A 22,417-nucleotide genomic window follows, 5' to 3' on the forward strand; every position below is an offset into this window, starting at 1 on the left:
CTCTAGTGGAAAGAGGTACCTGCACAGACACTTGATATGACCCAGGAGGCTCTTGCTATCTAATTAAAAAGTCCTGATGTAGTGTGAAGCTACTGGGGATTATGTCTGAACAAAGACGAAGTCTTCCCAATCCAGTCCATGATCACAAAAAGTTTCAGATTTGAAAACGCTTCAGTGCAGTAGTTCCCATATATTGTTCATAATATTACCTATTATTTATTAGCAATAAATGTCTGGGAAAAGTAGCCACAACTCAGAAGGCAAGAGTCTCAGGTACAGGATAACATCTTTCAAGGGGCATGGACACATTTTTGTTCTATCTCCTATGTGGGGAGAAAGAACTCAACAGTGGCTTCAGATGTAGGGCATCTTGCATCTTTGGGCATCCAGAGCACACAAGGTGCAGAAGTGGTCTCACAATAGATACAGCCATTCAACAAGACTCTGATCTTGGGCTGGTGAAATATGCATATTAAGGCACCTTTCTGGAATAAAATCAGAAATATATTTGTATAAATACTTGAATGTGGCTGTCAGTGGCAAAACTGACCAGTTTTTGTTCATTTGAAGTAAACTAAAGTGAAAGAGGTCAGGAGGAGACTCCACTGCACAGGATTAGTGAATGTTCCAAAATGAAAAAAGGTAGAGCCTCTGATACTTACCATGTCCTCGCTTCTCAGCTAAGAGGTGGAACTGGTATTTAACTAGCTCATCCTTAGGGCAGCCTACCCCCTGTACACTACTCTGCTTTAGTCTGCATCCCTCTTTCCCACCACCACAAGCTTACCTGCATTCAGTCGTTTCTTTGGGGTTTTGAGGCTGCGGCACCTGCCACTGGCAGAGCTGCTGTTCTCACTCATGGAGTCCTGTGCTGAGGAGGCACTCCCCGTCGCCTCGCTGTCCCTCATCATGCTCTCATAGCCACTGCTGCCCCCGCTGTGGTAGAAGAGGGCTGTTTTCCCCATGGCAGGGGGCAGCTCCCCGCTCAGGACGCTGCTGTTGTCGCTCCCGTGGCCGCTGCTGCAGCGGTGAGGTTTCCGAGGAGGGGTGATCTTGCTGTAAGGCGAAGGCAGCATGTGAACAGCTGGCTTCTCGTCTCCAGGAAGGCCCCCGCGCTCCTCTGTCTCCAGGTTTCCCGGCAGCTGTACGCCTCTGGCACTGGTGTTCCCTTGGAGCAGCTCTGAAATCCGCCCATTGACAGCTCGAAGGGGCAATTTGGAAGCAAGGCTGGAGCCCCGGCTTCTGCTGAGGGACTGCATTGACCAGGACATGTTTTTCCCACTTGGGGGCAAACTGGAGCTCTGCCCTACGGACTGAGGCAGAGACTTGGTGGAGAAGCTGAGCGTTTTGGTGGCAGAGGCAGAGAGGCTGCGGGCCTTGGGACTTGCCAGCAGGAGCTTGCTGACAGCAGAGATCTTTGACTGGCTGGCTTTTGGGGAGGCACCTGCCGACTGGGAGAGGCCCGAGTTGGTGGGTGAGGACATGGCACTGCGGCTGAGGCTCCTTCCAGCCCTAGGCATGGTGGTGTCTCTGCCAGGGCTCATTTTGGAGCTCACAGAGGACAGACTTTCTGCCCTTTCCAACGACAAACACTCATAGTGGCTTCCTGTGGACCTCCCTAGGGAGTTGGTCCTGCTGGCGAGCTGCTCCAGCTTGGCACTGAAGAGCTTGCTGCTGCTGTTGTTGATGCTACTGTCTATGCCAGGGCCTTTTAGTTTGGCATTCTGCTCCTCGGGGAAGCTGGCCAGGAAGGACACAGGCTGGCTGGAGGGACTGCTCGTGGTGCTGCTGGCTGCACTGTGCTGGGGGCTGGCTCTGTTCTTCTGATCCAAGCTTGACTTTCTCACAGGTGGCAGAGGAGGGGTCCCTTTGGGGCGAGTGAGTATGCAGTGTTTGGGAGAGGCCATTTTCTTGTCAAGACTAGCCTTAGAAAACTGGGGGAGGGCAGGAGAACTGACTCCACTGCTGTCAGTAAAAGTAGGATGGAGATGGCTGTCAGATTCCTCCACCTTGCTTGCCTTCGGGAGCCCTCGAGGGAGGCTACAATTCTTCAAGCCATCACTGGAATGAACAGGGCTTTGGGTTGCAGAGCTGGATGCTGCCACCTCACACCCATCCACAATCCTTTTTAGACTGTCAGATCCTGGTGAAATAGAGGTGTCCCCACTGCTGGTGCTAAACCTGTCTGCAGAGGACTGTTTTGTGCTGTGCTCAGGCTTGGCTGAAACCACGACTGTATCAGGCCTTGGCCCGTCACTGCTTCCAGAGCTGTCCTTTTTAACATCTTCTTCTCTCTTCAACCAAGGGTCTTCAAATGTAATAACCTTCTTAGCAATGGATTCTTTCCCATCACGGGGATGAACAGCCTTTGGTTCTGCAGTTACAGCTGGTACACCATCATCAGTCTCTTGAGCTTTGAAGGAATTAACAGCAATACATGGATACACAGTAATGTTCGTCTTCATTGGGATGTAGCCCTCACAGCTGCTGAGACTTGCTGTGTTTTTGATTGTGACAGTAGCTTTGCCTAGAGCTGATATTTTACAGCCTTTGATGGGTGGCACTTTGCCGAAAGCTTCCTCCCCCATTTCCGACATTATAAGCATGTTGTCAGTCACTGACTTCTGTTTGTCACTTACACAAATCATGCTGGCACTTTGTATGGTGCTTGCAAACTCAGACACAGGGGGTTCTGCCATAGCTTCCCCATGCCCATAGCATGCCTGGGCTATGAAGCTGTGGCATGACTGTTCACCATCACTCCCCGTGCTCATTTCACTCAACCATGAGCTGATGGATGAGCGCCTGCTGCCATCGTCTTGGGGTTTGTCATCCAGACTCAGCTTTGGAAGAGGAAGGAACTGTGTGATGCTGACTTCAGACACAGGAGCTGCACTGGAGTAACATTCAAGATCTTCAGAGATACTGCTGATAATACTGACTGGCCTAGAGCCGGAGGCCAAAGCCTGCACAGAGCAGTCACTGTTAAAACTGATGATACTGGTGGGGCGCCCATTGTCAAGGACACCACTGATGGTCAGCTCTTCCACAAGGGTGAACACAAGCTCATCCTCTCCGTTCAACTCCAATGGCTGCTGAACAGTCACCATGGTTGTGCTCAGAATCTCCTTCTTGGATTCTGGAGAAATGCTTTGTTGCCCATCTTCATTGAGAACGGTCTCTTCAAAATCCCCATTGTTGGATGACACTGACTTCTTCATAATCTGAGGGCTCATGCCTACAGGTGGGGTCCGGATTTCTGGCTGTAATAAAGATTCAGTAGATGTCATGGCTGCATCCTTACTCAGGGGAGCTGGTGGGGGAGTGGAGCTGGGCAGGACTCCTTTCTGTGTGTAGACCTTGCACCTCTGGGAAGGAGAAGTTGGTGGCTTATACTCAGATGTTTTTGAGAGGCTTGCAATGCCAAGCCGGGGTGAACCCATTGGCCGAGGTTTGCCTTCCACAAATCCAGAGGTGTTGAGCCCTTCTCTGCTGCTCTGCAAGCTGGTGCTGTGTGCTAACTGACAAGAGTTAAGCTCTTTACTAGAGCTGCCTGTTACACTCCTGGGAGAAGAAGGAGTTGAGAGATTGGTAAGAGCTCCAGAAGGAACAGGGGAGTGATTTCTCCTAGTTTTGCTGGGTGTTGTATGTGTATTTTCCTTGGCTTCTCTATCAGGATGCTGACATTCTGGCATCGTATCTTCCTTATCTGACTCTGGTAAGTGGCTAAGCTCTGCCAGCTGGCTTGAGACAGCACACTTAGACATCTGGTCTGAGCTAAATTGAGCAGGCATCTCTTCAAAGGGAAATTTGTCGGTCTCTTCACTGCCATCTATGCAATCCAGTCTCTCCTGGAGCTCTGCAAAGGTGTTGCACTTCAGGCAGTCTCTTTCAGATGTGCTGGGCCCTGATTCACTAACTTCCTCCAACCTGCCCTCATTTTTGGTCTTTTGCAGAGCAGGAACAATGGGAACAAAGTCAGGGGGACCCTCGTTATCTGTCAGTTCCTTGTCAGAAAGGGCAGTACCATTGGGGCCAACGTAAATCACCGTGTCACACGACTGCTCACTGCTGGATGAATAATCAGGATCACTTGATAAATGCAAAATAGGGAAGTCTGGGTCCACAGTGTTTCTAGAATGGAAAGGTCTCAGCTGGGTTGGCCTCCGCATCCGGCCCTCCTCACAAGAGCTCTCTCCTCCAGAAGAACTTGATGTGTACTGCAAAATGAGAGAAAGAGAGAGGGAGAGAGTCTATGACATTTCAACATTGCAAGCTGCTCCTCGCACAAACTGCATACACTAAAGATTCATGATCACATATGAACTGGGAGATCTCTAAACTAAGGCAGCAAGCTCTGAAGCTGCTTATCCACAGCCCTGGAACAAACTCATAGCTATGTTCAATGGAGAACCCAAAGCCCCAGCTCTGAGTCCCACTCAAAATCATAAGCCTTCAAAAAAATGTACTACAAATATGGATTAATATACCTCCCTTAACTGAGCCTGGCCAAAGAAATCAGGTATTTGGCAAAGGCTTTGCTGATTTTGTGCGTGTGTGTACGTGTGTGTGTATTTTAAAGGAACAAGAAAACTGATTACATATGACCCCATACTACCAGTGTGTGGAACTGTGTAATGTGCACTCAGAGGTCTCTGGAGATACAGTACTCTGATGGTGGACTGAACCCTTCATTTGTCTCTCTTCAATCAATTGACAAAAAAAGCTTTTGTCAGTCTGCCAATTAAAATGAAATGCATAAAATTCACTCATTCTGCCCAATTCACACCATAAGTTGCACAGAAGCAACCAGAACTCTCTAACATGAAAATGGATATAGTCCATCTTCACTCTACTTGGAAAATCTATCACCTATATTTAGAAGCAATAGGAATGAAAAAGTGGTCAATGCTGGCCTTGGACACAGTTGTTCTGCCTTTATTTTGCTTTTACTCTCTCTGAGAAGCATAGAGAATCTAATTCTTAATTAATCCACATTTTCTTTAAGTCTACAACAACTTTTCTTTAAGTCTAAAGTCTCTATTATTTCATTAGCACTAAGAGTATAAAGGAAAATAAATGCTCCCTGACAGCTATATTATTAAACAAGGTCAGCTTACAAACCTGCTACAACAGATGTGTCCAAACTTACTCCTGTGTCTCTGAAGCAGAAGCATTTACTCCCCTGATACTGCACTCTGACGCTTGCCTAGGACTGGGTACATACATCCCATACACTTTGGAACTGATTACTGATTTTGTTACACACTGCTCTACCCAGTTAAGGATCCTTCCTCTTTCCTCCATTTTTATAAGAAGGGAGTTACACATCATCTTACCTTAGTTTTCTTTTTCTTCATCCTGAGGACCCTTGAGGCAATCTGGATGGTGGAGAGCGTCTCAGCGTAGTTCCCCGCAGCGGCTGAAATGTGAGCTATCATCGTGGTACGGCAGTTCATATTCCCCAAGGACTCTCGGAGCAACATGGTCAGCTTGCTGTCTCTGCAAAATAAAATTAATTAAGGCTACATTAGCCAGCAAGGTTTCGCTTTGGCCATCATGATGTAACTTGGGTCTTGGCAAGATATTTTCTCCTCTTTTTAATGGAATCCTAATTAGTTTCCTTCCTCAGGTTTGCACTACGTTGTGCAGCTGAGCATGCTGAAAGACCCTGGACTACAATTCAAACTTTTTTTCCCACTTCCCCTTTTCTGACTCCTTTTCATCTCAGTCCCTCTCAATTCTTACCATTGCCAACAGAGAGATGTAGACCAGCACTGGAGGCTGTTAAGGAGCCACAGCAGCAAACATCAAACTGCTGCTCTTTTGAAGTGCACAGTGCCTAGACAAACCCTGGCCCAGCTTTGGACAAAAGGGTACTGGATTAGATTAGAGAACACAATTTTTTTTATGCCTTCTAGGGCATTGGGTAACTCAGTATTAGTAACAGTTAAGCCACTGAAGTAAATTTTGGATAATGCTGGTAAAATACAAACCAATCAAGCCTTCAAACTTCACACAATTGTTCTTTCATATTCGATCTTTTCTTTCACTGAGGCAGAAATCAAATTTTCTGTTCTTGCCATTTACTCTATTGTTCAGCATCAGATAGCTTTTGAAATGCTGATGCCTTATTGTGGGGCTGTCTGTGACTGGACTGAGAATATGAATTTTAACAAATAATGATGCATATATAATACTTTTGAGGTGGTCATCTAATCCTGTAGTCAGAAATGCACAATATATAATTTTTAAAGAGATCTTTGGCTCCATGGTGTAAAGTCAGCTGGATGGTTATTGGGAAATGGCATTGTCTTGAAGAGTGTCTCCCCTATACTAAAGGTTGTGGATGATGATTTGGACAGTTGGAAACAAAGACAACAACAGCCTGATATTTATCTATCACTAAAGGAACTTCATTCGCTGTTGTAATGATGGTGATACCATCAGTGGCTACAGATCCGATTTTTGTGGCTCACTGTTAAATATCTGCAAATGACCTATGGTGCATGTGTGTCCTTTTTCACTCGAGGTTTCCAGCTCACAGGAACTCTGCGTAAAGCTGCAGCTGCTGGGAACTGAAGCTATGCCTACTGGATGGGACTGATGGGCAAACACCAAAACTTTTGGACCTCTCCTTTTGATTGAATAAACAACAACATTTGGGCTGCATATTTTGATGCAATGGCTCTGGAGGGTTCTAGTAGTTCTAATGGCTCTGGAGGGTTCTAAGCTCTCCTGAGGCTTCTAGTACTTGCAATTTCAGCTTGACTAGGAATACTGAAAATGAAACTTCTTTTTATTGTTTCAGGATTTCTGCTTCCATCTGCTCCAGACACATTGAAGACATCTACTGTCTTTGAGAAGCAAACAAACGTCCGTAAAGACTATACTGGGACAGCCCCACTCATTTCACTTGTGACCTAAGGCTGCTTTGAATCCACAGATCCAGAGGTAATAGGCTGCTGTGTCTCAGGTTAGTGTCCCTCTTTTCCATCACGGAATTATTAAGATGTCAAATTTTGTACATCAGTTACTGCCACTCCAATGCAGAGTAACACAGAAAGTATTAACATCTCCACAGGAATCAATAACAAGTCCTTCATTTGCCAGTGCTTCTATCATAGCAAAACATGAGACGACAGGGGAAAGTGCAAAAGAATACATTCTAAACAAGTTCGTCTCCTGAGAATGCATAATCCATGCAGCCAGCATCAGCACTGAGGTGTGGCTCTCCTAGAGATACATGCATTGGGAATATAAAATAATCTGTGCCATCTGCCTTGTACTGAAATACCCACTTGCAAGAAGAATAACAATACTGAAAAAATACCTATTTATAATTCATCCTCTGACACGGATGGGAACTAAAGGGCAGATTTATTAAGGATTAAAGCATGAACCTAGCAGTAAAAAGCAGTAAAAATCAGCTAGCACTGATTTCTAATTTCAGAGTTTGTTCATTCAGCACAGGCTACATCTTGACTCTCAACTTCACCTTGTACCCAGAAAAAATAACCAGCCTCATATCACTACTGTACACTGAAAAATAACATAAAGAGGGAGAAAGTTACTAAACAAATATTTTTGTCAAATCCAGATATTGTCATAAGCCAAGTTCAGCTGTTCAGGGTTCACTGACTTCTCACAATAACTCTTACCTACAAACTTCTGAAGGAAAGAAAGAATGAAAATAGAAAAGAATGTAAGACACAAAAATGTGTGGCCTAATTTTTAACTCACTCTATCCTCTTCAATTAAAATATTGGTAAAACATTCTGGATGTCTCACTGAAATCTGCTTGGCAGTCAGTGTGAGACGCCAAGTAGATGCTTTGTTCTTCTGAGTGCTGGCATGGTATTTCTGCCTGAAAAAAATGAAAGGCTATGAATTATTTCATTAGGTCATTTGTGAGCTGTTATCTGAAAATGCAAAATTTCTGTGAAAGCAGAAGTTTTACAAAGAGGTCTGCACTTCTGCATTGGAAAGGCTTTGAGAAGCAAGACCTTTGTTGATCCTCTGTCTCTGCAATCTAAACTAAGACACAGGAAATTATGAAGAAACTTATGGGGTCTGCTGCTCACAGGTGTATGTTGCTCACTGTGTTAAGGAGAGGCTGGCTAGCAGATTTCTTATGGCAGCAGAGTGAAATGCATCAATGTCTTCATGGAAAATAAGAGAACTTCAGGAATGCTAATGGTATATTTCTATTCTGCTCCAAAAGTAATGAAAATTATAGGCCAGAGCAGCACAATGACTCCATTTTATACAACTGTCTTCATTTTAAATGTATCTCTATCCCATTCACTAATGTTTTTATAGTTAAGGAAATTTACCCTAAACCATCATGATTATGGGGATATAAAACACATGCAAAATTGCAGGTGGGATCAGGATACCACATCTCAGACTCCAAAGCCTGTATATCAGTAAGTCAATTCTACAGTCTTTTCAGTACTTCAAAGTCACCTCATTTATTTTTAACTACATCATTTTTTTTTCTAATAAAATACATTACCTTCACTTGTAAACCTTTTCTTGCCTAGCTGCTAGACAATCATGGCTACAGAAAAAAAGCTACCAAATATTATGCATATATATCCCACACAGGTAAAAACCAAAAATAAAGTATGCAAAGCTGTACCCCTGGCAAAGTCCAGAGGCAAGAGCCCTGTGTGCAGGAGACTAAACTCGGGTATCTCTACAATGTGTGTCAGCAGGTATGGTACAGAGGTGCAGACTGCCAGGCAGAAAGCCTCAGTTCATTCAGATGCACATCTTCCTTTCAATAAGAAGGAAAGATGTACATCTTCATGCTCCTCTTATACACATCTCTATTTCCCTTCCTCATGAACGATTAATTATACTCAACTTCAAACAACACAGAATCTTACACTGAAGAATGAAGCATGTAATATCATGACGTGTCCTTAGACACTGCATAAATCCCAGTTGCCCATGTACATTTAGTCAAAGTCTTTAATTTTGTGACTGGATGCTATTTTTCCACTAGAGCCCTGCCTCAAACCCTGCACAGAATAAACAGTGCTCACTGAACCATGAGTTATTTAATCTTTCTTTTAATCACTGCCTTGCAATGTATGGATTTATGCCTTATTTACTGTTAGAACTACAAAAACTCAGTTCTGAATCCTGAATGACCGATTTCTTCAAAGGCCCTTTGTAATTTTTTTCTTTTCCCTGTGGAGCTCATCAATACAGTATCTGAAGAATGCCCCTGAGGTGAGGCATATATTCCTCTGATAATACCTGAAACATTGAAGACTTCATTAAGTATAGGTGTTTGGAGTGAAGCACAGATCTTTCAGAGTACTGATCATTACACAGTCTTCATATTCAAAGTACAGCTAACTTGGACTTATCTTCAACTGCAAATGGGGCAGCTGGTTCTTAAATCAGGATACCCAAAAAATACAATTAGTAGCCCATCTGAAAATTTTAGGAACACATTGTCAGAACTAGTCTGAAGGTGGTATCAGTCCTTTCAGAATATCTCCCTTCTCTTCCACAGTCCTCCATCCCATCCTCCATATGTTTAGTGGCAATGACCACATCACCATACAGTCCTGATTCACATCTAAAGCAGGTCCTTTATGTACCTTGAAAAAAGATGATATTTTGGGATGGAGGGAGAGCCCTGAAAGGACAACACAATATACATAGCCCATTAATTTTGACATTTCCTGACCCTATAGCAATTGATTTTAGGCTCTAAATGCACTTATTATACATATTTTATGTAATTTCATGAGGATTTGTGTTTACACTTCGATGAGACATCAGCAAGCTTGGAACATTCCTGTGTATAAAAAATAGCCTCAATTTCTAAACTAGCTGGCAGCAGCAGCTGGCTGACACCTTTCGTTTGGACAAGCAGTAGAGAAGGAGAACATGACTTACAATTTACCAAGAGATTTCTAACACTTGCTACCTGTAAAAAAACACTAAGATTTGGGAACACTCTCCTTTCATGCACTGTAGAAAACCTGTGCTCTCATGTGTTCATATCCTTTTTGTCATGCTCTTCTCTGATCAGACCTACAATCTTCTATCAGCATCTATCCTGAGCTTTCCTCATCTAACCTTTTTGTTTGTTCTTATTCCCATATCCCAGTTCCTCCCTGAAACAGCCTGGCAGATCTCAGTTTCATCCTGCAGTGGTCTAAGCAGCTACATCAGACTGTGCCGTTCTCCAGCATCACTGCTAGACACTCTTCCAATATTAAACTCCTTTTTTCTCCCCCTCTTCCTCCCATTAATGCCTTCCACTCTCTCTGCCTGACCTCCAAAGCCTCTCTCCCCACTCAAGTTCCCCCCAAGCTGTTCACTGACACACAGCAGAGGAATTCCCAAAACATGGCCATAATTTGTCATGGCTGCTGTATCATGCTGCCAGATGAGGGGCAGGCCAGGCAAGGGGGCAGAGAATGGTCAGTGCCTTCCTGGATCTTCCTCTGCCAGGTTCTCCAGCTTTAAGAAAATCTGTGTGTTCAAAGTGAGCTACATAGAAAAGAGGCAAACGGTAATTGCTTTTGTGTAGGGCTGCAAAATAGAATTCATGAATAGAAAATGAAGCAATAAGAATAAATATTGTGCTCAGGAAATTCACAGGAATTTTTGTTGCTCAGCATTTAATTCTGTGTATGGGAGACACAAACACAGAATTGTTTCACAAAAAGGAGGCAACACTGGAGAGGAAGATCCAGCTGAAGTGTTGGAATAATGATTTTTCTGTAGAATTATTTACCCAATTGTATGATATACTTTGTTTTGTTTCCTGCATCTGCCCCCCCCCCACCCCCCCCCCAAATCGTAATAACAAATATTTTCTTTGTTTTTCCTTTCCTGTCACCCCACTACTATGCAGATTTTGGCTATTCAATGACAACAGCAGCACCATCAGAAATAGGAATAATAACATTCCACAAGGGAGACTATACAATAGCACAGCTAAGCTTTAGGAAGTGCAAGACAGCGTGTTTGTGCTCTCTATTAATCATATACCTTAGTGTCTTCCTAGGCACTTGGCCAAAAGGAGAAAGTTGTTGGCTGTCTCCAGGTGTTATGGTTACAGCATCAGATGATGTATGCCCTCAGGTGTCTTGTAATCTAATTATTTATAGAGGTATGTCAAAAGAAAAAATTTCAGTAACTACGACAGTCATTTTTGATCATAATGTCTTAACTCTGCTTCTTTGAGCTGATGCACTGCTTTATTCACAGTAATAAATGTTTACATTACCAAGGAGCCACATAAAGACTATATTGGGTTTTGGCTCTTATTACATGGGAATAATCTCTACAAAGGACAGTTTATAGCTCAAAAAGCACAAGCCCAATAGCGGATGTTACAGGTGTGTAACAGCTGAGTTCACTACGAACCAGTATAGTTTGCTTAGTTATGTCTTCCTTTCTGTTAATAATTTTGATAGAGAGAGAGAGAGAAAGAGAGGAAATGTGAGCAATGTGTGTAGGCATAGGCAAAATGAGTCCAGGTGGGGAGATAAAGCCCTCAGTGGTTCAGCCATGTAAGCCTGGCTTTGTTAGCAGAACAAAACGAGGCAGCTAAAGAAAGATGGGTAATGTGTTGGACCTTTAACCTGGGGAATTCTTCACCTGGTGAAATGAGGCATTGGGGAGACAATGAACTTGTTCCAGGTGGAAACTGACTAGCACTAAAGGGAAAATGAAGCATAGTGGAAATTTCCACTGCCACTGCAGTTATTTATCTTGTATGAGGTACACTAGCACAACCTAGAACCCTGTGCTCATGACAGAGGGGAAGGGGAGATGAAAGGACTACACTGAGGGGACACTGTGCTCAGGTTCAGAACCAGGAAACTTCAACAGCTGGAAGGGATGTGACACTACAGCAGTCGAGAAGTCAAGAGCAGGGGAGAAGTGTTGCTGCAGCCAAGTATGGGACTCAAGTTGTACAAAATTCATATAAAATGTAGGGGGATTCCCCCTATAATTATTGTCTTTTAAGAGAAAAATTCATAATCCTTGTGCCTGTGACAACCCATGAGGATGTGGCAAATGCACAAAAGAGAATCTTTTGTTTCTTTTTTACCAAAGGCAGAAAAGCAAATCAATGACAGAAGGACAGAAACCCATCAGTGAGGCTGCACCTCAAATGAGTTCAGCTTTGGGCTCCTCACTGCAAGAAAGATATTGAGGTGCTTGAGCATGTCCAGAGAAGGGCAATGGAGCTGGAGAAGGGTCTGGAGCACAAATCTCACGAGGAGTGGCGGTGGCAGCTGGGGTTGTTCAGTCTAGCAAAAAGGAGGCTGAGGGGATATCTCACTGTTCTCTACGACCATCTGAAAGGAGATTGTAGCAAGATGGGAGTTGGCTTCTTCTCCCAAGACTCAGGGAACTACCTCTCTCACCATAAAAGAGGCTAATTCAAGAGCTTTTTTATGTAGTTTGGTTCAGATGTACTTTGCACTTTGGCAATACCAAACAGAACACATATACCCTTACTTACAGTTCAGTGTGTAACTCTAATGAGAGAGCTCAGAGATCCAGATGTAGCCTAAAGTCACAGTAAGTGCAAGTTTTGGGGTGGGAGAGAGGAGGTGGTTAGGAGCACAACTTTTGTGTAAAAGTTGCTCCAAAGCTGATGAAGCTTTAACAGTCCACAAAACTGACAAGTTATTGTATGTTATTCATAAATGACAAAAAAGTTCCTCACTTTTTTAAGGTCTTGCTGACTGATCTCACAATAGAACTGTCTCCCAATAAAGGTATTGCTGTCACACAACTCCACTTTTACCTTTACATATTTAAGAGTGCATGGTTTCTGACAGTGCCAGCCCAGCCCTAAGTGCACCACCATGCTAGCTCTGAAGACACACAAAGACATTTTCTCCATCTTCTCATTTCTGCCTTGTGCCAGCAGTGGAGCAGAAGTCACACAAGCTTCATTCAAATAATTCAATCAACAAGAAAAAGAAGTTCCTCTCGGTCTATTCCCCAGCCCTGTGATTTTTTATGTAGTTTGGCTCAGGTGTACTTTGCACTTTGGCAATACCAAACAGAACACATATACCCTTACTTACAGTTCAGTGTGTTACTCTAATGAGAGAGCTCAGAGATCCAGATGTAGCCTAAAGTCACAGTAAGTGTGAATTTTGGGGTGGGAGAGAGGAGGTGGTTAGGAGCACAGCTCTGCTGAGGGCAAGTGATTATTTCAGAAAGAAGACTACACTGTAAATGGAAAAAATTATCCCTCTCCCTTCTGTTCTTCGAATCTCAGCACAGAAACAATCACCGTTCACAAGCAGCCATTAAAAACACCCAAATAAAGCTCAGATAAGCAAAAGGAAAAGGATCCTAGTGGTCTGTTTCATTACAGTGCCAGCTCCTCATAAATTCTAGCTGAAAAACAGAAACTCAATTAATCCAGGGAGCTAATTAGACTCAGCAATTCTATGTTAGAGCTAAAGCCAGATTCCCCAAAATCAGCAGTGCCACTTGTTAAGGAAACATGCTCAATAAGTAGACTGTGATTTACAGCAGAAAAAAAAATCCTACCATTCAAACCAAAAATGATCCAGATTTTAAATAATTTAGGGACTCTACACTTGGCTAGGCTAACTTCTACCAAGCTATGCTAACAAAGGCAAGGAAAATGTCTTTTCTCTCCCCATGTCCCTCCTTCCTTGGCTCCCTCACTTGTAAGTATTACGGCAAGCACAAGTTTGGCTCAGCTTATCTGTATGGTTTAGTTGCTTTAAATGAGAAGACAACATAGCTGCTATGGAATAGCAGCTGGAGCAGCTTTGGAGCCTGCCTGCCTCTCCTCCGGGCTGCCTGTGCCCTGACAGTGCAGCAGGAGTGCTGGGAAGGGAAGGGCTGGAATGCAGCTGAACACCGCCTGTGCCTTTAGGGCAGTCATAGGGGAAAACACATGACAAGAAAAAACGTGCAGAAACATTCCCTGACGATCTGCTGAGGACACATTCTGGAAAGCACCTTCACACCAGCCCCTCTGGGTGGCTAACATGAGCAGGAGCAGAGCAGACACCAGGGAGGGCATTTCCACCAGCCCTGCATCAGCACGAAGAGAGCGCACACTCCTTTTTTCAGCATCTTTCCTCCCAGCGCTGCTGCCCTCAGCTCCCGCCGCCTTCCGAGGGCCAGGCAGCGGGCAGACTAAAGCAAGGCTCTCCACTCTGCATCCAAGAGGCCTCAGCTGCCGGGGCCGAGCTGCTGCCAGCCTCACGGCCGGGTTACACACGCTGCAGAGCCGCTCCAGGCGGCAGCCGCTGCAGGCAGGGCAGGGCAGGGCAGGGCAGGGCAGGGCAGGGCAGGGCAGGGCAGGGCAGCAGCCGCCTCAGCTCCGCTCTCGGTGCAACAAGCACCTGCCTGCCAGAGCGGCCCGACTCCTTCCTTACCCGCACGCCACGCAGCTAGCTGGGGGACCATTTCGGCCATACCCCGTGGCAATTCGGAGCGGGGACAGCGAGGGGACAGCTGGCTGCCACTCGGAGCTCTCCGCGCCGCCCGGGCGGAGCTGCCGCTGCCGCGGCCTGCGCCCCTGGGAGCCCCGGCAGCGGGAAACAGCGCCCGGCCCCTCGCTGCAAGGAGCGCTGGCGTTCAGACCCGGGGGTGGAATACCAGGGATATTTCCTCAAACGAAAATTAACTTCAAATGTTTGTAATTGATACATGAATATTCATGATCTTTTGGGAGGATTTCATAATTACTTCATTCTGCTTAGGCTCATTTGATCTGCAGTAGCGACAGCAGCAGTTTACACTCCTTCATCAAGATGCCAACAATTTGGCAGCACGACCTTCCCAGTTTCCTGTGCTGGAGAGCAGCTCTAGTTATTCTAATTGCAATCCCAAATGGAGTGGTACCTGAAAATAAATTGACTGCTGTTCAGGTTTAGAAACCACTCCACTTGGCACTGCTCCTTGTGTAAACAGATAACATCTCCAGGAAACTGGGAAGGTCACTCCACACAACACCTCGCATTTTGATAAATAACATTTTATATGTCAACCTCCTAGAGTCTTCGGCCCACAGCATTATAGCAGAGGGCCGTGAAAGTGCACATACTCCCGTGTGGAAAGGGGAAAAAAAAGGGAAAAAAAGGCAGACTTTGGTTGGCATTAATGATATGGAAATTAAACAATTCATCTATACCACTCATTAGATGTATTCCCCAAAGAAAGTTAGGCTGAAATGTTCATACTGCCTCTGCACCTGCACACAAGGTTGCTTTATCACCTTCAGCAATAAATGTCTAGGCTTTCGGCAAATTCAAAGAAAGTTTGAGAAAATAATACGCAAGATTTGAAGAGAGTGAGTCTCTGTAAATGCTGGAAGGATTAGGAGCTGGGTGGATGTAGAGAAATCTTATTTATGTTCCCACAGAATGAGACAAATACCTTCAATTCCATTCTTGAATACACCAGAGAAAGCACATAGATGAAAGAAATTCCCAAACACAGGAATATTTTTGCCCAGTATTTACACCTTTATGGATGCCAGACTGAGAGACAAGTTGTTAGAAACATTATGTTCTTGATGCTGGTGCTCACAAAGCTGTTAATTTAGATCAACAGCAAAAACAATATGCACTTACATGATACTGGGTCCTGATTAAAAACTGCCAAAACCCAAAGTAAAGCACTGAAAATATGAAACCATCAGCATTAAAGCAAAATATGCAGTCAGAAGCCCCAAGTTATGCTTCCTTTTCTGGTAATCAGTGTAGCACCTTTTAAATTTCCTTTTCACATACGGCTCCAAATTGCTTCACAGAGATGCGTGAAACTGCTAAAAGAAGCAAGAACCCTGTCCACTGTCAAGGAAGATGAACTTTACAGCAGCCAATCTGCTAACTAGGATGGAAATTGAGCAGGTGAGGCAAGTTCTGAAAAGCAGGAATTTTTTTATGTCATCTCCCATTTCCAGCAGGCACCCACTGGCCTCAGTTGTTCAGCTCCAAACTATCTACAAATAAAAAACCCATTATTTCCATTTAGGAATAATGTATTGGCATGTACAGGGATTATGTAAAGATCCTAGACAACATGCATAACTCTCTTTCTAAAAATTGGGATAAGTAATAGGGGTAAGTATGGACTTAGCTATCTAACATTACACGTCCATTTGCTTTGGAGAAGAGTAAGAAAGCTGACTTTGTCCATTACACCTATTTCTTTAAAAACCCAGGACTGGAAGCCAATTGCACTTCAAGGTCTCAATTTACTTTACTACTCAAGGGTCAAAATAAGTTTCTTAGACACGTGCAATGATGCTTGCAGAATCTAATGAACAGAGCACTCTCTGGCCTGCAAATCCTTGGCCTCTATATTTGTTCTGCCATCAGTCAATACGGGTGGGGTGACCTTGTGAGGAAGTAGAGAGACACCAAGAACTCCTTTCACATAAAAATGAATGCCTATCAGACAGCCAAAACTTTCTTGCACAGATGGGCTGAGCTACTCACACAACTGGCTGATTTAGAGATGTGATGAGACTGAGCAATAGCAGTGATGATGGTGACTTGCATGGCAATTAAAGATCATAGATGAAAATTTCCTGCCCGTACCTGTGTTTTGGTTAAGTCCACAAACCAGCCCCAGGAATCAGGCTTTTATTAACTAAAATCCACTGGCACTGTGGTCCAAACCCAGCTGTCACTGAAATCTCCAGAAAAGCTCCCATAAGCTTCATCAGCATCTGAACTGGGTTTTTACAGATTTAGTGACAGGATACATGAGACAAAGACTAAACCAGTCCCTTCTGACGTCAAATACATGGCATTGAAATTAAACTGTGGAACCACAGGCAGGTTTATGATGACAGTTTTGGCAGCACGGGACCAAATCTAGCAGCTGGTGCAAGGCATTGGGAATTCTGTCATCTATAAACATAGGCATAAGGAAACAAAATGTTTGATTCTTTTATATCTCTCACACTCCATCATACTTCATTCACAGAGGAGCCTAAATAAAACCTGAGGGACTCCTGGCTATGCAAGTTCTATGTGCTGTAAGTAAAAGTAGCACAATTGGTGTATAAATATTTTTAATGTATATATTTGCTATTTCAACCAACCGGAGATAGGCTGCTTCAATACATTTATCTTCATCCATGCAGCAATTTAAAATTTGAAATGATGCACATGCACTTTTCATGTTATCTGAAGTTTCACTCCTGCTTTAAATGGATTCTTCTATTTATTCTGCCCACTACAGGAACATTGATTAGACAAGATTCTCAATAGGCCCTTGTATATCTGACACTTCAAGATCTTCTCATAGCCTGCCACAGTAAAGGCAAGGAACTCTTTTAAACTTGCTGGTTACTTATTGTTACATTTGTAGTAACAAATGTTACTACAATTGCTTGCCGTTTTACCTGAGGTGACCAGGACACGCTTTAGAGCCCATTATATCTATTCTGCTCAGAAAAACGACTATAAATTTGAATATTTTCATGTTAACAGCAGCCTCTCCACAAGACTGATAGCCAGAACAGAGTGGAGAGTGGCAGCAAGCAATATACAATACTGAAGTTTGTATGTATTTAGTTTTAAATCACAAAAAAGATCTCAAAGTTAGGTGTTCAAAATCCAAGAAACAGTAAAACAAAATTTCAGAGGTAAGCTGAACCAGTTCTTCATAAAAAGATCCTTTCAAACTTTAACTGTCTTTAAAAAGCCTCAGACTGGAATCATTTACAATGTGCCTGGAAGGTCTACTCCTGTTTACAAAGCCACTGCTGATACTGAGGAATTCCCACAGCTGAAAATAGTTGAGGCTTCAGTACTTTTTGGCAAAGTACTTATTTTAGCCTTACACTCTATCCTTGGCATCTGCTGTTGAATTTAGCTGGACAGGATGCTATAAGGACATTTGGCATGAATCAGTACAGCCATTCTTACGTTCTTAGAATTGGCTTCTAAAGGTTTACAGCCCGACTCTGTAGCCTTCTTCCTGCATCCCCTCTGCATGCCTGCTGTGACCTCCCAAGGACACAGCAAAGAATTCCTCAGCATTCAATCAACCCAACCCTGGCCAATACATCTGGAAACACAGAGAGGCCAAGAGGAAAGACAGTCTATTCTGGTAAAGACAGCACATGGACAACTGCCACAGAGGGAGAAGGAGGAAAGAAATGCATTGCTTGGTCCTGTGAGCCTAAGCCCCATGGGACAGCATCAAAGCACAGGTGATGCATGGGGTGAGAAGAAACTAAATTATTAGCTCCTGCCCCTACCCAGTACAGAAAACAATATAATCCTCCTATAGCATTTAGAAAACCCAGCCTTAAAAACATTATGGCTTTCTAACACTGCCCCCACACATTTCCATTTAGTAGTGGCATGCCATCTACTTTTTTATTTGCTCATGCTCTTTGGGTTCCGTTGCTCTCCCTCCCCAGGGATGGGAATGCTACTGGCCACATGTACAGACATGTGCTCTCTATCCCTTAACTCTATTTGGGTATGCAAGACAAATTAATTTAGTTTTCTCTCATGTGAAAAACTCCCCTTGCCAGGCTTTCATGTACTTGCTTCAGTCTCAGTTCATCCTTCATCTATATGGGAGACCAGCACTGCACGCAGGAGAGGAATTGCTAGCCCCTTGCATAACTCTTACTATTTTTCTGCCGTCATTCCTAATATCTCCTCAGATTTCATTACCTTGTCACTGTTAATTTAGCTGTGGACACCTGTGATCATCATCCAACATGCCTAAATCAGCACACACCCCCATCCCCTTTCTAGCTGATAAACTCCAGAATTTGCATCAGAAATTATCAGCAGTCCATCAGGGCAAGCCCTTTCATCAGTGCCATTTGTATTACTGCAGCCCCGGAGGTTCCACAGCTGCTCCCATCTGATGTTCTGATCGGCCTTTGCACAGATGATGGCTCTCAGCTTTGTGTAAGCAGTCACTATGATTAGCATGCTCCCACTTTGTGCGCCAAGGCTGCTGATGATAACATCAAATAAAACCTCTCCTAAAACTGGTCCTTGAAGAACTTCCCTAGTAGCCTTCCCTCCAGTTTGATAGCTCCCACTTCCACGGTAGCTACTGGTGTCTCTGCAGTCTTCACTACTTGATGCATCTTACTGCTCCTTGTCTTCTTTAGCTTAACTAGCAAATTCTCAGGGGACAGCAATCCAGGCATTTACTCAGATCTAGACAGGTTAAATTTCTTTCACCCGGACATGAGGTACCACATCTACATAGAACAGAGGGCGAGGGCTGTATCCAGAAGGTTGTATCCAAATGTATCCCCATCTTGAAAGGAGGGTTGAATTTAAATGCACGGACATCTGTTCCAGATTTCCTGCTCTTGGGAACAGTCAAGATATTTCAAGGTTCACCATCTGAGAAGGCAGTATTTGTTGTCTGATTTACTTTAAAGTGAGTTTCAACGCAGGGTTTCCTCTTTTGTTCCTCTCACATCTGAGTGGTAATAACAAATTATTGTTGCAGCAAGGCTTTCTTGACATCTCAGTGTTAACTTTTGCAGCTATTTCACTAACAAAAATTGACTATTTAATTCAGATGATTTAGCAGTGAATTCATTTGAAATCCTCTCTTTTCTCTACTTTCCCCCCTTCTCCTCCACACACTGACGAGCAAATCATTTACAGAGAAGTTTGTCTGCTGACTGTATGAGTTTTACTCAGTAGGAAAACACATTCATGTCATTGTATTTCAAATGGTGAGGACCTGGATAATTGAACAAGTTGTTCTATGAACAGAGGAAGAAATGAAGGCTAGTTTCCCTGAGTTTGTGTCCTGTGTTACTCCATTTTCTGTACTTTGGCTGTCCCCTCAACCCCACCTTGCCACATCCCACCTAACTCACCTTCAGTTGCAGCTCTGTCCTCTCTCCTTGGTGGTTTGTGGATGCTGGCTGTCATTTGGCTCAGCTGGCTGGCAAACCAGCATACAACAGAGCAGTGTCATCACAGCTTCATGGCCCAGCCTGCTTCTGCCCCACCCCTCTCTCAGTCTCAAGAGTCTTGCTCAGACCTCACATCTAAAGGCCTGCGCCTGCATTAAATCTGATTGGAAATGGTCAATTTAACAGCCAATTAAAAAACATATTTGGATGACTAGCTATGAGATTGCCTGACCTTGTATGCTTTAGCCTCTCAAGAGATAGGTAAAATTCTCTCACAGCACCCGTGTCAGAGAAAGTTCTGCTTGCAGAGTTTGTCTGGGTTCACAATTTAGAAGTACAACACTGTGCATAGCAATCATTCCCACCACCAGCTACTGAGGACAGACGGGACATTTCCCGTATTAGCACTATGAGAGGGATTAGAGCCACCTATTTATAGCTGTGCAATGAAAAAAATCTCAGCTCACAGATGTCAAGTTAGCCAGGCTATTAAGTCTTTCCTATCCAGTGGCTTAGATTATTCCTGCCTTATAATTTTTCAGATCCATGTTATGACTTTATATACAATTAATTCTTGGGAGGAAAGCAGTTCTAAAATGAACACAGAGTAAACAAAATCATTAAGAAAAAGACTGCTACGAGAGTTCAAGTTGTCATTGTATTGTTAATATTCTTCAGTAGTTCAGGTTTAAGGGGCTTTTTGTGTGTTGTATGACATATTGAATATGTAGCAAAAGGCTTAAATGGCTTTTTCTGTTTTCAAAGCCACTACGGTACCAATTTAAAAAAAAATAATTACCCAAAAGGGACCAGAGAAGTTTTGACAAGCCATGCACCTTCCCTCACTGCAGCTGATTTGCATACACTGTAGCTGAGGTGTATTTGACCCAAGCATTTATAATTAACCCTTAACTTGTCATAGCTAAAGAAAAGCTTTATTTTCATTTCAGTGATTTTGTTGCACTGCAATTCCAAGAAACACCAATTAGCTATCAAATGCTGACAACTCGCACTTAGCACTGATTAGGGCTAGATATGAACTATAAACCTATCACATTACTATAGTGCAACAGCTCATTACCAGTCTAGCTTTCCTAGCTAATCTTTTCTACTAATTTTTATTTAGGGACCTACTGGCCAGCTCATCTGAAAATTATATGCTAATGATCCGTGAAGACTTGAGAGCTCTAAATGGTAACACGGGAGAAAAAATAATTCTGTTTGATCTCTTTATGTTATGATAGATGCCATTTAATCAATTAGGACAGCAGAACATATCATTCCATTCCAGACCTGGCAAATACAAAGGAAACCAGGAAAGGGTGAAAGCTTCACACATCTTGACCTCCCCCACAATATCATATATAGCGTGAGAGAATGTTTAGGAGCACAGTCACTGAGACAGCAGACAAGACACTATTTCCTGTGGGTCTCCTGCAACAGAGGCTTGCCAAGGATGTGACTGCTGCTAGGAGAAGGGACCTGTCAGAGACGGGGTCACAGCATTGTGCATGGTGCCTTGTGAGGATGTCAGGCAGATCTGCTGCCATTTAAGCCTCAAAAAGATTTAACATGGTGGGGGTGGGCTCCTGGAATGTCCCAGAATCAGAAATGCAGCTTACAATAATTCCTGCCTCCTTCTTCCCCACCTGCTTGAGATTTGAAAAACTAAAGATACTGCAACAGTGACTGCTTCACAGTTATTTGCCAGAACTCTATGAAAAATCAAAGTTATTTCTGAGATACACTGGAGATGCAGAAGGAAAAGAACACTATGTTTCATAATGCTGCCACTTGCTAATGAGTAGGAAACATAATAGATGGAAAGACGTAGACAGGATAAGGTATGAAAAGGTGTCTGATCCATACTCTGCTAAACTTGTGTAAATTAAGGGCATCATGGGATATAAAAATCCTATATTTAATAACAGATATAAAAAAATTGAGAGCAATGACAGAAATATTTGAAAAGCAGAACATGATCACATTTAGGGGCTATTTCATCTCCTGCTGTCTCACTGGGCTGGAGTTTCTTTTCTGAAGACTGTGATATTCACCCAGCAATACCATTTCCTATGTTCACTGGTTCCAATGCTGAATGAGTCAAAAATAGACCTGATCACACATTAATGCCTAAAAACCCCCAAATTATGTCTCTAAAACAACCACTCAAACACATCCATTGCTGGTCTGTACTTGTGGAATTCAAAACTTGGATAATGGCAGAGCACATTAGGCTGAACATGTTCTCAACACTCATCCAGCCCTGACCTCAAGACAATAAGCCTTTAATATGCCAAAAACTGGACTTTTTTTCCTAAATATGGCAGTATAGATTTTTTTTCTTCCTGTTGAGGAAGAAGCAAAAATCCCTTATGACTGCCCTTCTTGGAACCTGCACAGCAAGAGGAGTGAAGATCTACCACCCTGCCCAGATTTTTAAATCTCCCAAAAGAATATTCTCTACATAAACATGCAAAGGTTTTCAAATTTAAGTGCCAG

The 22,417-nt window shown here is 43.4% G+C and overlaps 1 protein-coding gene across 5 annotated transcripts in view; it reads right to left on the reverse strand.

The window, feature by feature from the left end:
• KIF26B (kinesin family member 26B) overlaps positions 1–22,417 on the reverse strand; it is a 276,539-nt gene that overhangs the window by 21,463 nt on the left and 232,659 nt on the right. For all 5 annotated transcript variants that reach the window (XM_038130583.1, XM_038130587.1, XM_038130585.1 and 2 more), the window contains 2 exons: positions 5,340–5,502; positions 788–4,220 (listed from right to left, as the gene is read on the reverse strand). In XM_038130583.1, the coding sequence (XP_037986511.1) occupies positions 788–4,220; positions 5,340–5,502 (3,596 nt within the window). The remainder of the gene's footprint in view (positions 1–787; positions 4,221–5,339; positions 5,503–22,417) is intronic.

The sequence above is a fragment of the Motacilla alba genome, chromosome 3 (genome assembly GCF_015832195.1).
Source record: "Motacilla alba alba isolate MOTALB_02 chromosome 3, Motacilla_alba_V1.0_pri, whole genome shotgun sequence".
In the NCBI taxonomy this organism is placed as follows: Eukaryota; Metazoa; Chordata; class Aves; order Passeriformes; family Motacillidae; genus Motacilla; species Motacilla alba.